This window comes from Apis dorsata, unplaced genomic scaffold, assembly GCF_000469605.1.
Source record: "Apis dorsata unplaced genomic scaffold, Apis dorsata 1.3 scaffold_731, whole genome shotgun sequence".
Classification (NCBI taxonomy): domain Eukaryota; kingdom Metazoa; phylum Arthropoda; class Insecta; order Hymenoptera; family Apidae; genus Apis; species Apis dorsata.
The window spans coordinates 30,066-48,954 of NW_006263896.1; the positions used below are offsets into that span (position 1 = coordinate 30,066).

The 18,889-nt window shown below is 30.3% G+C and overlaps 2 protein-coding genes across 2 annotated transcripts; one reads left to right on the plus strand and one right to left on the minus strand.

Annotated features, from left to right (window-relative positions):
- Positions 1-7,430: 7,430 nt before the first annotated feature.
- LOC102671088 (A-kinase anchor protein 17A-like) lies at positions 7,431-11,452 on the minus strand. Its single transcript, XM_031513746.1, has 7 exons — positions 10,823-11,452; positions 9,830-10,458; positions 9,603-9,751; positions 9,312-9,519; positions 9,067-9,237; positions 8,828-8,939; positions 7,431-8,761 (listed from the first exon to the last, which is right to left on the minus strand). Exons 1-7 carry the CDS (start codon positions 10,995-10,997, stop codon positions 7,860-7,862), a joined length of 2,346 nt encoding a protein of 781 aa, XP_031369606.1. The 5' UTR covers positions 10,998-11,452; the 3' UTR covers positions 7,431-7,859.
- A 1,006-nt stretch (positions 11,453-12,458) lies between these two features.
- Positions 12,459-17,519, plus strand: LOC102670956 (G-protein-signaling modulator 2). The gene is made up of 8 exons (XM_006622584.2): positions 12,459-12,857; positions 13,408-13,773; positions 13,849-13,991; positions 14,082-14,321; positions 14,412-14,883; positions 14,971-15,176; positions 15,247-15,391; positions 15,488-17,519. Exons 1-8 carry the CDS (start codon positions 12,813-12,815, stop codon positions 15,689-15,691), a joined length of 1,821 nt encoding a protein of 606 aa, XP_006622647.1. The 5' UTR covers positions 12,459-12,812; the 3' UTR covers positions 15,692-17,519.
- Positions 17,520-18,889: the final 1,370 nt, after the last annotated feature.

The window sequence follows — 18,889 nt, forward strand, 5'->3', positions numbered from 1 at the left end:
CCTTCCGTCTTCTATCCTCTTTTCTGGCCGCCTCCACGAAGAATTTCTCTCTCTTTTTTTCTAACCGATACGTTCCTATCTTCTTCTTCTTAGACCTAAGATCCTAAGTTACCTTACGTAATCCTTCACTTCCTTTTTCTCCATTCTTCTATTTTATCCTCTGTTCTCCTATTCATGCCTATCTTTCTTCCTATTTCTGCCTCTCTTTTTCTACTTCTCTGTCGCGGCTCAACGATATTTTCCTGGACACGACGACTCCACACGATATTTTTATATAGATTTCTTAAAAGTGCATTATAGTGCCAGAAAGACCACGCCAAGTTTAAGAGGAAAAAATATATGTATATATATATATATATATAAAAACGAAAAAAAATTAAGAATACACATGCAGTCTCAATATTATTGATGCATTAGGCAGATAGGAGACCGAGATTCTATTAAGTATTATAATGTATGAAACACGGGCTCTTGTACGGATGGGTGATCGTCGAGATCGACGAGACGGCGCATTGATCATGGAGGACACGTATGAGACAGGTTCAATGGAATGGAATGACCGAAGAATTAATATCGATACTTATTCAAAGATTGAAAATCGAGATACATTACTCCATTCCAAGAAACTTGCGTGAAAATCGAGAATTTTCGATTGAGAATTCTCGAGAGATTGTTTCGCGCTGTGTCGTTCGCTGATAAAATCAAGAGTATCGAATTAAAATTAGACTGGCGAGCATAGGATTGTAAATCGTGAAGTAGCCTCCTACTAGTAGACACATCGAGCAGATAAAGAATCGTGAAGATGAGGGTTCAATCCATAGTATCTTTGAAAACAAATGATATTCTTTAAACAATGCCGTTTTTTTTTTTCAAGCTGCCACAGAGAAAAAGGAAGAAAATGTTATTACATGTTGCTTCGTCCAATCATTCGTAATCGTTAACATCCTTTTTTGAAAACTTATATTGCACATTACCGAATATGGGATACAAGATCCTTTCACGATTTTGTTTCAACGAGAAATACCTCTCCAAAAATCGAACGACCTAACGTCTGAAATATAACAATAATCGAGTTAATAAAAGGATAATAAAGAGGGAACAGAGGAAGGGTACAGAAGAATCAAAGAAATGAATTTCTTGCGAGAAGCAGGTAGACATATCCTCATAACAAAGGTTCGTTTTCGTAAGAAGAATGGATAGAAAAAAAGAAGAAGAAAAAAAGTGGAAACATAAAAAAGAATCGTCCCAGCGTGATAATCAATGAAAAGGACCTTAAATCGGCGATCTATATATTGCCCGAGTGAAATTGTTTCATTCGATGACTCTTCTTCATACGTTCATACACACAAATAACTATACCGCGTGTGCATATAGGACGAATTCACTTTTGTCGTCATCCGAAATATTTTCGTTATTTTGAACAATATTGACGAAAATAGCCTAGCCTGATGAGTACTGTTTAAAAAAAAAAAAAAATGAAACGATCGACANCCAGTCTTTCTTTTTCTCTAAAATAGAAAATTTTTTAATCGCTTTAATACTTTTAATCGAAGGATTAATCGAACGACTATTTCGATCATATATTGGTCAGAGTAACACGAAATATTTTCAAAGTGCTGACAAAGTGCTCCTACCCCGTCGCAAATATACCGAGATTGATTTGTATGTTTATACCTGTAAATATGTGTATACTATATTGTGTAATATACACGATATTATAGTATATAGTGTATATATATACATATATATATATATATATATCGAAACGTGTATTATGGCCTTTGTTTCATGCAGAGTTTATATACGTACGTTTTAAGGAAACGAGGAGGGCGCTTTTGTGTTCAGGGGCGCGCAAGTTCTCCGACATACACGAACGTGTAAAAAAAAAAAAAAAAGGATCGTCGTCAAATTTTGCGCCCGTCAAGAGTGTCTCGTGAATGTTTAAATGTTGTGTACTTTACATGTGTACATATGTATTTTGTACGTTCGATGAGCTCGAGAATAATTGGGCGCAAAGTGTGATCGAATCCCCTGCGAGAAGATTTTTGAGGGTGGTTCTCCCCTGTTGTGCGACGTTGATAATGATAATTCCTTGCGTGTCGAAATTTTTGGATATTAATCGAGTGGAATAATGCAAACGAAAAATATATTTTATATTCGTTGAAGATGATAGAAAGCAGTAAAAATATATATATATATATTGCATTTCTCTTCTTTATTGAAACCTTTGAACAACATTGAAACTATTCCACGAGTCAAATTTTAAATAATATAACTCGTATTGAAAAATATTCCCCATCTAAATTAAATCTTTGAAAAAGGAACGATGCAAAGAAAATATTTTTAAATTCGAATTGAATATCGATAAAATAAGTTTTCAAAAAAAAAAAAAAAAAAAAAGGAAAAGAAACGCTTGCGTTATTCCAACCGATCGACGTTTCGAGCCTGTGCTACAGAAAAAAATAAAAATCGCGCTATGTTCAACGCTGCGCACCGTATAACACAATGGAGCGCGTTCTCGTGTACCTCGGAAAATATGAGAATAACCGATTGCACTCGGTTGCGATGTACTGCGCAATATGCACGGGGAGTGCGTAACTGCCGCCTTCATTCCGTGAAATCGTTCGTGCCCGTCAACGCTGACAGTCGTGAAAACGCGTCGTGATTCGAAAAAATGAAAAAAAAGAACAAAAACAAAAAAAAAGAAGAAAAAAATAAATAAAAGAGGAACAAGAAAAAAAACGCGCACACGAACACCGGAATCTACCCATGAAATACACACACACACACACACACACACACACACACACACACACACATACACAAATCGCGCTGTGAAAGAAAAAAAAAAAAGAAAAAGGTCAGGCGTAATCGGAACATAGGCTAAATCGGATTATATCTTTGTACATAAACGTAGTTGAACAGAGACAGAGTTGTTTCCACGTTGACCCTCGTATTACTTTCTTCCTTCCTGTTACGATTAATTAGCGAAACTTTCGATCGATGGGCCGACGGATCGACAATGCACTCGAAGATGGAGGGGAGGGGGAGGGGGGATGGAGAAACAAATTCTCGATCACGGGATTGGAAGGCGTAGGATATTGACACTTGACACGCGTAAGATAATGTGAAAAAGCGCGGATATCCGCACGAAAATCGCAAAATGATTGCGATCGATCGTCTTGTACGGAAAATAAATGAGAGGGGGAGGAGGGAAATAGAAGGGGGAAGGTGGGAAGAGGGGTAAAAGAGAAAGACGATAAATGACGAAGAAAACATAAATCGGAGAAATCGGTTTCTCCGTTCGATTTATACGAGAATTACCACGTTATTAATACATATTGGTCATTTATTATTGTTGTTATTATTACGGATGATTATTATGATTATTACGGATTATTATGATTATTATGATGAATAATAACGGTAGCGTTTAAACGGTTTTAACTCTCAAACACTTTATTAAGATCTTTACCAAATATTAACTAGCGGGCTGTCGCCATCTAATTGTTACATAAAATGACCAACAAATTACTAAGTAACGTAATACCTATTAATCTATATAGGATGATCTAGCGACCACGAGTTAAAGGGAAACAGTCTTTTTTAATAAGCTCTCTATCCATCTATCTAATCTATCTATCTATCTATCTCTTTCTCCCTATTTCTCTATTTCTCTTATACTATTTATATACCGTTGACAGGGGACACAAAAGATGAAGCAATATGGATATGTGCTAAATACTTTTCGTTTCACGAAAATTGTTCACGATTTTAAAATCATCATTCACTAATGATTATCATACTCATTGTATACTCATGCATACTTATCGTCACATCATTTGTTGAATTCAAACAAAAAACGTTTGTGTCTGATTTGAAAATAATATTTCGGTAATCGCCTCGTCATAATTGATAAATACAATTTTATTTAGATTAAACGATCTTCAATTCATTGATCGATATTAGGCTCTAATAATCGAAAACTATCGATAGTTGGTGTATTGAACGGATGGTGCATTGAAAAAGATTTATACTATCGCTCAATTGTTTACAACGAATCGGTTTTATGAATTTTTAACTTCATATACCTCATCTAATCATTATCATCAAAAATTCATTATTAACATATAATAAAGAAAAATAGAAAAACAGCAAATTAACAAGTAAAGTAAAATTAAAAAAGAAAAATTGAAAAAATTCAAAATACCTGAAAATTTCTTTTTAAACGTTTCTTTATATATATATAAAATAATATTAATATTATTAGAAAATTGCATTTACTTAAATTGATTGAACTTTATGATTTATAATATTTTCTTTCCACGTACCATGTTATCGACATTTTCAAAAAATATCCAAGACAATTTGCTTCCACAATAGCTGCGTCAATATTTTAATCAACTAGTCGACGAACAGTATTTTTATTCACAATGCAATTCGATTGCTTTCACGTAAATCTAATGCGAGTGTCGTTGACATTGCAATTGTATAAGCTGATTACGTAAGTTCACGAAGACAGACAGTCTTTTCTTCGCAGACAGTCTTTGCATGGAGTATGGAAAACGCTGAAACAAAACGAAAAAATCTCTATAATTTCGCAACAGTTGTTCAAATTCAATTGAATGGAAAACACGTAAAACTACTTCATCAAATTTCATTTGCGGAATAATATATGTACTTGAATTTACATTTATTATGTAGAATCGAACGAACTTATTCACGTTCAAAAAAAATAATTCTATAAAACTAAAAGTATTTTCAAACCTTATTTATTTATTCAAGAGGAAACTTAGTCACTGTAAAAATTAGAAAAAATTCATATTTTTCATAAAATGAATAAAAATTTTATTTATTCAATAGTGAATTAAATAATAGTAGAGAATAAAAAATAGTAGTGAATTATAATAATAGTAGAGAATAAAAAATATTTTTAAATTTATTTATCATTAATCATTGTAAAGAAATCATAAAATTCTTTTCTGACTAAAAAACATTTAGCATGACGAATAAATTTAACATCTACGTACATTTTTCACGAGAAAAATAAAAATTTGTTCATTCAATCTCTTATTCAATCGTTCTTTTCGAGTTGGATAACATTCGGAAGAAGAGATACTCGGCATCACTTTTACAGTTTCGTGAATGTGGAGTTTTCCAAAATAGAACTCTCAATACCAGGCTACATCTTATGTGTGTCCTTTCAATGTAACAGCCCATCGGAAAAGTTCTATATAGATAACGAAAGAGAAGTAACCCACAGGGTGTCGCGTTAGCACTTGTACATTATTGGACGATGGCTGGTGATGAAAAAGCATGTAATGCTTGCTCAACTGCGAAACAAAAAAAAAAATTGTAAATCTTTGGGTCGTTCATTTCCCAAATGTTCGGTGCGTCCACCGTAATTTAGAGAAGCCGAGAAGAAATCTATATATTTCTTGCTAATTTTCTATCGAAAAACTTGTTCAAAATATCGTTGTTACACGAGATACCGATTGTAAAAAAAAAAAGAAAAAAAAAAAAAGAAAAATAAAATAAATAAACGAACAATCGCGACGGGAGAATAAAGTGAGAGCTAGATAGAAAAACTTTTTAGAAGAGAATATAACTTAGCGACGCGAATAATTGAAAGGGCCAGCGATTTTGTAGCCAAATATATAATAACGAAATTTATCGAGTGAATGAGAAAAATAAAAAAAAATAAATAAATAAAAATAAAAAAAAATTTTAAACAGACGATCGCACCGCCTGTATTCCAAAAAACAAAAAAAACTCTAGGCTTTTGTTTCGAATTTGTTTTTCCACGAGTTCGATTTTCCATTGTGTTTCATAGGATTCTTTGTACCTAGTACTATATGACTGAGTAAATTTTAGAAGCTTCACCATTGGAAAATGGACGATTCACATATAGAATGTAACATCGTGGTGAATGGAACGAGATCGATTGAACGAATAAAAAAAAAATGGTACCTCTGTTGTACTCTGTTACGGCGTGAAACGTGCAATGATGCAGAGTAATTTCTTGAAAAATTTCAAAGAAAAATTGCATCGGTGATATGAAGGGCAAATTGCAAAAGTTTTTTTTTTTTTTCTGAAAAATCGAAATATTTGAATTTGATTTAGCAGTATCGAATATTAAAAAAAATATTTTATGTTATAACTTTATAACTGAAATATAAAATTAAATAATATTTATCACCATTGTCTATCTAATTATTTTTATATATAAATTATTTTACTTTCTTGATTATAAATTTGCGATAATTTCATTTTTTATTTATATAATTCCATTTTTATATTTCATTCCCTTAATCACCGATTCAATTAACGCGGATGATAGCGCTCGTTCTATAGAAGAGATCATAAATGAGGATGGAATTTATAATTTTATCAAATTCGCGAGTTTTATAAAATGTAAAAATGTGAAAAATGTGAAAATGGGCGAACGCTATCGTCGCGCGATAAATAAATTTAAAAACAATTCCCACGCAACGAATCTTGAAAGTAGTCAATATCTAATCAATTCCGAAGATACCGTAGCGGTAGATGATTTAAGAAAACAAAAAAAAAACGAAAAAAAATGGTGAAAAAAAAGAGAAACCAGTGTAAACGAGTAATGCCAATAATGTTGAATAAAGAACATGGAAAAAGGCAGAAAACATTTATAAAGTGAACGATGTTCAAACGATTGATGAAGAATCTTCCATTAGATTGAATATCATTATGAGGCATCGAGATTGTAATACTAAAAAAAAGAAAAAAATTGAATAGAACAAACTGTTGTTATTCCGAAACATACGAGTAACGATTAAAACGATGCGAGGTGTATATATATATACGTATTATTATATAATTAAATATAGCGATGAGAAGACAAAGAAACAAATAAAAAAATGTAGCACATATTTTTAAAAAGGAAAATAAAAAAAAAAAAGAAAAGAAACGAATACCGTGTTTAACGAAATGAGTCGTGTTTGAATCGAGCGGACTTATGCATGAGGTGCTAATCACGGCGCTAATAAGTTAAAGAAAGAGAAAGAATAAACCTTATTAATCATAGGCGAATTATTTAATATCAAGCGAAGCACCAGTCGATAAAACTTTAATCGTAGCGTGTATTTTCGAGGAACGCTGCTAAGGAAGAAAAAAAAAAACGATCTTCGATCCTTTACGAAGGGATAGAAGTATAATGACTAATAATGTTTATGAACCAATGCATTTTCATGCCGAAAAACAAATAAAATTTGCAAGTCGAATCTTATTGTCTTTTACTTCGATACATCCTGTACCTTTCCTGAAGAAAAATAAAAAAGGTTAAAACTAATTTATATAATATTTCATTATATATATATTTGGATCAATAAATAATTTACCAAAATAAATGTCGGTGTACTACTATATGCAGTATTTTGGGGATGATTCAATACATATTTAATATGTTAATGTTATATATTTATTCTTAATCTTGAGATAAAAATGCAGCATTCTTATCTATTATTATTTTTTGACCATTCATAACAATATGTACAATACACATTCAGAATTCAAATATCCACAGGATTCGAACATTAGCAATATTTTGCGCGTGTATAAGTGATTCACTTACATATTTTCATTCCTATAGATTATACTATAAGAAATCATCTAAAATCAGGAAGAGCCAGTCTGAGAATAAAAATATATATCTCCTTTTATCAAAGAATTACTACGAACGCGAATATACACAATTACGAGTACATAATTACGAATTCATACAGATTTCATACAGATTTTGTACAAAGCGTTAATAAATACGCTTCATTTACGTAAAAGTATTAAAGAAATAAAATGGAAGATCTAGATCTTATCTTCAGTTCTTATCAATCGGAAGTTATATTCTCCAAATGAGAAGCTTGTGATAATTCTTTGTTTTCAATTTTTTGCTCCATTGTACATATCGATTTATCGGCATCCGTTTTATTGCTAGTGATATCCGCATTTTTTGACCAGGAGCAACTTCTTCTACCGGGAGATTTAGGCATAGACCATGTACTACTACGAGATCTTCTCTTAGGAGATCCACTGCGAGATTTAGCTCTTGTGACCTTTACCTTTGATACTGATCTTTCACGCCTACGTCTATAGCGATGTTTGCTATTGTTCCAAGAATTAGAACGACTTCTTGAACGAGTTCTTTTCTTTGATCTTGATCGTCGTGATCGAGATCTCATTCTTGTTACAGATTTCGATCTTGACTTTGATCTTCCTCGTCGTTTTTTCGAACGTGATCTACTTTTGCTTCTACTTCGTCTCCTACTTCGAGATCTCGATCTAGTTTTTAATTTCGATCTTGATCGTGATTTCGATCTCGATTTGTCCCGTGATTTAGATCTTGATTTCGAACGAGACCTTGATCTTGTGGATTTCGATCGTGATTTTGATCTAGATCTCGATCTTGATCTTGATCTTGATCTTGACCTACTACGACTTCGTGACCGTGAACTTCTATAATCGAAAGCACGATAATCCTGACCTACTAAATGAGCAAAGTACTTGTAATACTGCTCGTTATACAAATGAGGGTTAAACGTATGTAATGTACGATGATTTGCAGCATTACGCCATGAAAATCCTCTACCTCTTCCTCGTAAGAAACGACCACTCCTAGGCATACCTCTTGGCAAACTAGGGTAAATCATAGGTAAAGTAGCATCGTAATACCATGGTTGTGGAAAACGTGGATAAAGCGGTGGATAAGAAAGGGGTTCTAGAGGTGCAGGTGCTGAAAGAGATAAAATAATATAAATATATTTAATGATTCGTATAAATTTTTTCAACTTATACTCACCTGTTGATGATGATGGATATGTAATGTTTTGTTTTAAAACACTTTTTAATTTTTTTGTTTGCTCCTCACCTGATTCTTCACTTTGACTTACAGAATTTTCAGAATTTTTTCCCTTTTTTCGTTTCTTCTACAAAAAGGAAAAAAAAGAAAATGAAACTGTTCAATATAAATAAATAAACAAATAAAAATTTGAAAAGAATATAATAAATAGATACTTTTTTCTTTTTTTCTTTTTTAGATTTTTTCTTCTTTAATTTTTTAATTTTCTTATCTTTTTTTCCATCTTTTGAATCTTCTTCTGAACTTAATATTTCAATTGTACCATCTACTTTATTATTCTTTTTCTCTTCCTTTTTTGTATCTATGTTTGTTATTTCATTTATATTAATTTCATTATTCTCCACTTTTATCTTAATACAAAAAATGAATTTTTTAGTCAAGTTTATTATTATAAAAAAATAATAAAACTTTCATTAATATTTACCTTTATTCTATCAAATAATTCATCTAAAAGACGAATGCTTTCAAGCTGTCTTTGTGCTTTTATTAATTTTTGTCCTTCTCTGGCAATTTTCATAGATACTTTATCTTCTTCCTTCTTTCGAAATATAGTTATAGCTTTACGCTTTCGTTTCTCTTCTCGTTTTTTTCGTCTATTTTCTTTAGCTATTGCTTCAGCCTCTTCTTTCTTCCTAATAAAAATGATACCAAATATGTCAAACTATTATATATACTTGAAATTATATTTATGACTATAAATATTATTGCTAATTACTTTAGTTCTTCACGACGTTTCTCTTCAGCTTCTTCTTTCCTACGTAGTCGTTCTGCTGCTAATGTATCCTGTGCTATAAGGCGTTTTCTTTCAAATTCTCTATGTGCTACAGTACTATCACTCATATGTTTTGTTTTATCAAACGTAATCTGCATAATTAAAATGATATTTTTTAATTTAATATTAAAATAATAAATTATAAATTAAAATTCTTATCGAAATCATACCTTAATAGCGGCCGTAAATGCTTTATCTCCTTCTTTTTTGAGAAGTTTCATGCCACGCAATGCATCCATAGCCCTAACAAAATCCATATATTCAACATATTGAATGTAAGCATCAAAAAATATGCCATCTTCATAACTAAATTTATTTATATTTGTGCCCAGACGCATTCTAGATCTATAGGGATCAGCAGCAGGTACATCTATTCTTCTAAGTATTCCCCATTTTCTAAATATTTTGTTAATCAAGGATTCACTAGGCATTGTTGCTCCATCCTCAGTGAACCATTTAACAGGCAAACCTGTTACATGTATAGTATCTGGCCTTTCTCCAGGCTTTAATTCATTCATATGTTTAGCATCTCTGAAATATGAATCCCAGCTATGCCTTGTAGGAAAATCATCCTTTGCTTCTGCTGCACGGACTTTTAACACATTGGGAAATCCAGATAAATTTAAACGTTGAGAGTCTAATCTTGCAAGTACACGCTGTAGTCTGCATCTGTCTTGCAAGTCTCCTTCCAATCTGATAAATTCCAATGTACTCTTGGCTACCTTCAGAGATGCAAACTCGTCTGGTAGTATAAAGGCACGTATCTTCTCCATTACTTCCCATGTTGATATTGTTTTTCCTGTTTATATCGCAGTTAATTTTCTGTAAAAACCTACTATGCTAAAAATATTGTGTATAATTATAGATTTGCACACAATTTAAAACAATAATGATGTTTCCTGTCACAGAAATCAATATTATTAATAAATGCATTTGCCATTAACCTAAAAGAATCATGAGGTTAAAATATGCAAATGTGATTTCGAAAAATAATTTATATATAAAAAAAAAAATTATAAATATGAAGTATATATAGATAAAAAATTTTGACGAAAATTCAATCAAGAATTAGAAACAAATTTAGATGCAAATGTAAATATAACTTTTATATTAAATAAAAATGCAAATGAAAATAGAATATATATCATTTTTAACCATTTTACCTGGAACTTTCAGTTGAGGAAGATTAACAGAAACATTTATCTTTGCAACTGGCTTTAAGTAAAGTGCTCGTGGTGTATATAGAGGTACGATGTCACTAAGATCCCTACAGCTTCGAAATAGGTTAACAACCTCACTACTGGAATTTTCACCTACCTTCTTACCATCACTCATCATTAATCTAATGTACTTTCGTTATAGTAGAAGAAGAAATATAAAATTGTGTGATACAAAGAAAAGTTACAATTGTTAAATATCTATCTTACGACAAAGTAAACCCAGTAAGATGAAAACCATTCAGTAGAGAGGTTGTGTATCCATATTCGAAATGACTAAAAATCTTTCTCAGATCTGAAAGATTCCCCTTCTTCACTTCACCGTTTAATATCGTTTCATTCACGATTCAAATCACTTTTGCCGAATAACTTTTCGTTTACCGATTAAATTTCATTCACGAGAACGGTTTTAATCCATCGTTTAGGTTCTGTCAAGCTCAACCGATTGAACACTGTAAATATAAAGAGAAGTACAAAATACACACAAAGCGTCATGATAGTACATCCGCGGTTGAGTCCAAAATCGTTATGTATTGCATGTACGTAGAGAACGCCATCTATGAAATTTTGGTTAATCATCAAACGAAATTTATTTATTATTATCATTAATTTTTCATTTCAAAAAATTAAATTGTTTAGAAATTTACAGAATTAAAATAAAGTAATTTAATTAAAATATATTGTAAAAAATAACATTCATTTAACATTCCATAATATTCTCGTCTGTGGTCACGCGCTAAGACTAGAGAAGGAGAAAATAGTGGAAAAAAGATAAATTAAAAATTGTGAAATCAACGCCATCTCGTGAGTGCTGCAAATGAAACAAATATAGACAAGAAGAGCAAATAATAAGAGAAAGATAGAAACAGATAAGGAATTAACTTTCACCGCCATCTCTCGAATATTAAAAATATTATAATAATATTTTAAAATAAACTTATTCAAGAGATGGCGCTAATAGTCAAATCTTACCTTTATCTTGTAAGCAAATATACTTTAAAAAAATAGGTCTAGTATTTAAGAGATGGCGATGAAAGTCAATTTTTATTCTATCCTTTTTTAATTATGTACTTTCTTTTTCTTATAAGTTTCATTTGCGGCACTTTGAAGATGACGTTGATTTCAATTTTTTTACTCTTTCTCTATCCTTTTCTCTTTGTCTATACTTTACGAAATTTATGCATTCAAGAAACGGCATCGATATCTAAATATGTTTATTTTCTTTTTCTTTTCTTTCTTCGTCTTCTTTATCTAATGTATTGATCAAAATATTTTTACACAGATATTCTTACTTTCATTGTAATAAAAAATACACGTATAATTTTTAATTCATAAATAATTCATTTGATACATGATCCATCTATTATTTGTAACAATCAAATGTCTATGAATACAACCAATACATATAATGCACAATACATAATGCACAATAATATTTATGAAAGAATATATTAAAGAAATTATTTTTCAGTTTTTATTTCTTCAATTTTTTATGTTTGAATTAAATATAATTCCAGCATCTCTTTTATTTTTCGCGCAATCGGTATTTCAGAATATAGGATACAAAATTTCATAAGATGATAGATCTATTTTGTATTTCATCCATGGTTTTATTAGCCACATCGAGCGCCATTTGTTTGGACGCTTAATTTTTGGCCAATTGCATTGTGAAAGTGCCGCGAATAGTTATATATTATATAGAGAAAAGTAACGCGCTTTTTATTCGCAGAAATATGCGGATGTGATTATGCAAAAAGAATAAATCGTAATAGAAAAATAGCAGGACCACAATGCGTGAAAAATTGTACACGCCAAATTATTATCATAATCCGATTAATTCCTTAAAATTTATGTAAAATTCGCGTTATTTTACAGTTGAAAAATTTAGAGAATTGATTATTAATTTACGAAGAAAGCAAAAACAAAAAGAAGCACAATGTCTTTGAGCGCGAGTGCAGAAAATTTATCATCGGAAGGGCAAGTAAGTGAACCATATTAAATGCTATGCTTTTCTATGCATGACTCATACTATTCTATCATTGCAATTATTGCATGATTAATTTATTTTTATTTATTTCACTTTTTATTATTTATCGATATATAATTTTATAAAGATTTTTATAAACAGTTAACATATATTGAGAAAAAAGAAAATATTAAACATACAATGAATGTTTTTTATTATATGTATTTATTAATTACTAATTAATGCATTAATTAATCATTTTTAAGATGTCTTATTTATTTTAATTTATTATTCATTTGAAATTATTAATAAATTTAAATTATTAGTATAAATTTTGTCTATAATCAATTTATTATAGTTGCATGTTTAGCCACTCCCATAATCATTCCATATTCTTTTCACATTTTTTTTAAAAAGAAAGCATATTATAATTATATATTAAACATTTTATATTTCTGTTTTTCTTGTTGAATTGAAATATAATTCTAATATATTTTTATTATTTATTCATAATTTCATTATATAATAAATAATTATTTTAAATGAAATTTCTTATATTTGACAGAATAGTGAAAGGTGGAACATGTGCCTTGAATTGGCGCTTGAGGGTGAGCGTCTGTGTAAGGCTGGAGATTGCAAATCTGGAGTTGCATTTTTTCAAGCTGCAATTCAAGCAGGCACAGATGACTTAAGAATCTTAAGTGCAATTTACAGCCAATTAGGAAATGCTTATTTTTATCTTGGAGATTATGTGAAAGCAATGCAATATCATAAATTAGATTTGACACTTGCACGTAATATGGGAGATAAGTTAGGGGAAGCTAAATCCAGTGGAAATTTGGGCAATACTTTAAAAGTTATGGGAAAGTTTGATGAAGCTATGATTTGTTGCAAAAGACACTTGGAAATTTCAAGAGAAATTGGAGATAAGGTGTGTCTCATAGAATCATTTCTTATAAATTTACACAATGTTGTTTAAATATTGAACAAAAAATTTCTTTTATAGCTTAGTGAAGGAAGAGCTTTATACAATTTAGGAAATGTTTATCATGCCAAAGGTAAGCAAGCTGGTAGAGTAGGTCATCAAGATCCTGGAGAATTTTCTGAAGATGTTAGACAATGCTTACAACAAGCGGTACACTATTATGAGTAAGAAAATATAAATATAAATATTGTTAAAGATAAAGAGAAAATATAAAATATATATATTGATATAAATCATATGAATGCCTTTTATAGAGAAAATTTAGAATTAATGAAAGAATTAGAAGATTCTGCTGCTCAAGGTAGAGCTTGTGGAAATTTAGGGAATACATTTTATCTTCTTGGTGATTTTCAACAAGCAATTTATTATCATAATGAAAGATTAAAAATTGCTAGAGAATTTGGTGATAAAGCTGCTGAAAGAAGAGCAAATAGTAATTTAGGAAATTCTCATATATTTCTTGGTGAATTTGAGAAAGCTGCACAACATTATAAGTATGTATTTATATTAAATGTATTTATATTCTTTTTTTCGTCAATATTTAAAAAAATATATATTATAACATATATTATTATATATTATAGGAGAACCCTAGTCCTTGCACAAGAATTAGGAGATAGAGAAGTAGAAGCACAAGCATGTTATTCTTTAGGAAATACATATACTTTACTCAGAGATTATCCAACTGCAATAGAATATCATTTATGGCATCTTGAAATAGCACAACAGCTTAAAGATCGAGTAGGCGAAGGTCGTGCCTGCTGGTCTTTGGGCAATGCATATGCAGCAATGGGTAACCATGAGAAAGCACTACACTATGCTAATTTACATTTAAATATCTCCAAAGAATTGGAAGATCCGATGGGACAAGCTACTGCACAAATGAATGTTGATGATTTGCAAAAAATTTTGGGCTTGGAAAAAGGACAACAAGAGAATAATAAAGAAAATATTGCACAAAAATTATTGACCAATACAGGATCAAATATTAATATATCATCACCATGTAGATACAGACTTAGACGACAAAGTATGGATAATTTAGATCTCATTAAGGTAATTTAATTATTTAATATAATTTTGTGCCTTCCATATCTTGAATTTTGAATTATTTATGATTTTATTTATAATTCATTTATTTAGCTTACACCAGATGCAAAATTAAAAGAGCAAGCTGAATCTCAAATAGATAAAAGTAATAACGCGACACCGCAAATTACTCAAAAAGAAGAAGATAGTTTCTTTGATCTTCTTTCTCGTTTTCAATCTGGTAGAATGGATGATCAACGTTGTGCATTAAACATAAATCGCAATCAGAAGTTTAAAACTATAACACCTGAAGACGATAAGTATGTAATTTTACAAAAAAGTACTTTTTTTTTTAATAATAACATATATTAAAATTATTTTTATTTTTAGAGATGGAGAAGATTTATTAGAGCTCATTGCTGGCATGCAGAGTAAAAGAATGGATGAACAACGAGTGACATTGCCTTATTTACCTGGCCTAAATAGTAATCAAGATTCTGATGATTCCTTTATCGAAATGCTAGTTAAATGCCAAGTATGTATTATTATATTATTATGTATTATTAAGCGTGTATCTATTTTTTGTTTTAATTTTATTTTATTATACATTAAATAAATTGCACATGTATAGGGTTCACGTTTAGAGGACCAGCGAAGTCCTTTACCAGCAGCATCAACGGTGCACGATGCTGAAGAGGAACACAACCAAAGATCTAATGGGACTACTCAAGCAGGATCGACAGTTCCTGAGGAAGATCTTTTTGCTTTAATACAAAGACTTCAGGCCGGACGAATGGAAGATCAAAGAGCTTCTGGTCCTGGCAAGACTTGTTAAAGCATTAATATATAATTGTGAAAAATTTTATGATAATTAACTTGCTTGAAATTCTACAACTCGTTCCATACAATTTCTCTTTGTCTTTTTCTGTGACAAAGTTCAGTGCTTAATTTGTGCATTCCACTCACAGCCTATGAAATCATTATATGATTCAGACTTTAGAAAACTGCAAGGTACTATTATACCGTCCACTGACATTTGTTCTCCATCTTATATTTATAACAATATAACAATATTGCATTGTTGCAAGCATAACATACTTTACATATTTTATTAAATTTAAAAATTTTCTCTCTTTTAACTGATAATCCATGACATGGTGCCAAAATCTGTACATACAAACGTATGTTATTCGTGCAATCAATCAGAAAGTATTGCACGATATTAAATAGAAAATAATTTTATATTCTTAAAGTAGAAAATTATTTGTTTTATAGTGGCAATTAGAAAATGATTAAATAATTCAAGACAAAGAACAATTTATGACATTGTAAACACTGCCAGGTTGAGGATATGAGTCATACAAATATATTTCAAAAGAAAATGTTACATTATAAACACGGAAGATTTATCAATCCTGGCATTATATTTTTTTTTTTTTTTTTTTTTTTTTTTATATGTTCGATAATATATAATCTATTTATATATATATTTGCTGATTATTTCTGTGAAGGTAGATAAGTAATGAGGTTGGTGCCAAACATAATTGATTTGTTGAGATCTAAATATAGAATGTAAAAAACGAAAGAAGAAATTGTTAGTCCTTGTTGTTTGTCTATTTTTCTGCATTTATATTCTCTCTATTATATATTGATAGACATACGTGAATTGTAACATGTATAATAATTTTAAATCAACGTTACCCTTTATCTTACGATATAATTACGATATCAGTTTCCGTCGTTCATGTATATTTTACATATTCCAAGTAGACGGAGTGTAAATTAATGTATCTGTGGATATAGACTGGATCAATCATGATCATCCTTAATTTCAATAGTACCTAACTAAAAATTCTATATTGATATTATTCCAAAGGGCTAAAATTCTCAAAGGATCTTAATAATATATATATATAAGAGAATTCGATTTATAGGAATTCTCAAACTTATTAATTTGATACAATACGCTGTATCATATGATCTCCGTGTGTTCTACAAATCTTGAAAAGATAAGTAGTTGGATAACATGTTCAAAAGTGGAACGTATTCAACATTCCATTACATAATCCATTGTATTTATAATCGTTAAGATATCTTACCGATAAATAATTTAAATTAATGCAAATCTTATACGTTGTTTATCTCTGGATACAATGAGAAGACGCTTTGGTAAAGAATTTTTAAATGACAAAAATAAGAAAAAATGAAACAATGCCTTAGTAAATTTATGCAATTCTATCGACCTACATATATGCATATATATACGTGTATGTGCATTTCGAGGCTAAAACGTTTCACGCCTACATATTATACTTATGTACTAAAATCTAAAACTAATTGTAATATTGACTATAAAATTAAACCGAGCCTGTCAAATGACTATAAAGCCATATTTGAGTATTGTTAGTAGGAAGATATTATTGATATCTTGGAAAAAGAAAAAACGAGGAATTAATTGTAATTCGTGTATGTACGAATCGTAGTATTATTTTTCTTGTTGTTAAGAAAATTGTGTAACTATGTAAATCTAAAATGAAAAGTTTGTTAAAAAAAAAAAAAAAAAAAAAAAAAAAAAAAAAAAAAAANNNGGCTTAAATGTACAAGCTCATCTAGTTAATCATTGAAAAGGATCGAAATAAATATTGATTCATTATTCAGTTTTATATAACTAAAGATAATACTATTTTTTTGTAAACGTTAAATTTGTACCACATTCTATATCTTTAATATGTATTTAGTTTCATAAGGTTCGCGATAGCGTCGTAGCGAACTAGATACTAATGAGATAATATAGTTTCTTTAAACTGTAATATTTTTTATGGAGTCTGTTTACCGTAGATTCGCAACTCGTCTTCATATAGCTATGTATAATACAGAGATCCAATAAATATATATATATATATTTACTTTTTCCAGAAATTCTAATATTTAATTATTTCCCATGAACATTTTTATCTTTTTTTCACGTAATGAACGATCGTCTTTTACTGAAGAATTTTCAAATATGTCTGAGATGTCCAGAAAAGTTTCAGAAAACGTATTCGACGTCCCACCTACGGATGATTCTACGTTATGGTCAGAATGGAACGACGTAGTATTAAATAAGGAAAATTGGGCGTTTCCAAAAAGTAATTAATATAGGAAACTTTTTCCTTCATATGACTCCATCCTTCATATAATTTCTTCTAGATGGACCGGATGGTTTGTTTCTCGACACACAAGTCGTGCAATTACCTTCATCTTTGACGTGTCATGAATGGATCAGAGCGAAGAATTTAGACAATTTGACTGTACGTTCAACGTTAAAAATTAATTTTACATTATAAATTTATATTATAAATACAATTCTACAATGTGAAGGTGTAACTTGAATTTAGGAACCATTGACAGTAGTTGTCAACAATTTAAAGTACTCGGACTTCATCATTAACAACAAACACTTATTGCACAGCCAGGTAATCTAAATAATCTGAAATTGTAACTCTTTCGAAAGAAAAAAAATATTCCATTTTTTGTCGCAAAAAGAACAAAATTATCGAAAAAAAAAAATGGGATATACATTGAGAATAAATCAAAGTACGATTCAGTTGAAAAATCGGGGAACAAATTGATCCATCCATCAATAGAATGGATCAAGAAATTTCAATTCGGGAATTGAACTCGATTTAATTAAGGAACGACTTTCAGTTTGTGCGATGGTTTATTTCCGCGCTAATAAATCTCCAGTACTGCGGCAGAAATGGATTGGAAATAAGTGGCGAGAGCAACAATTTCATTTGGATTGGGCGGAACCAACCTTGGCAGGGTTGGATGAATGTATATTCGATGAACAAAGCTGGAAAGGGGGTACAACATCGCCCTGTCATAAATCCAAATGGTACATTCTGTTTTATTAATCATCTCCCTCTCTTTTTTTCTATTTCTTTCCTTTTCTTCATTGGATTATCAAATTATTCGTGTTATTTCGATCCTTTTGAGAAGTGTATTCTTTATTCGTTCGAAGAAACGAATCTCTCTCTCTCTCTCTCTCTCT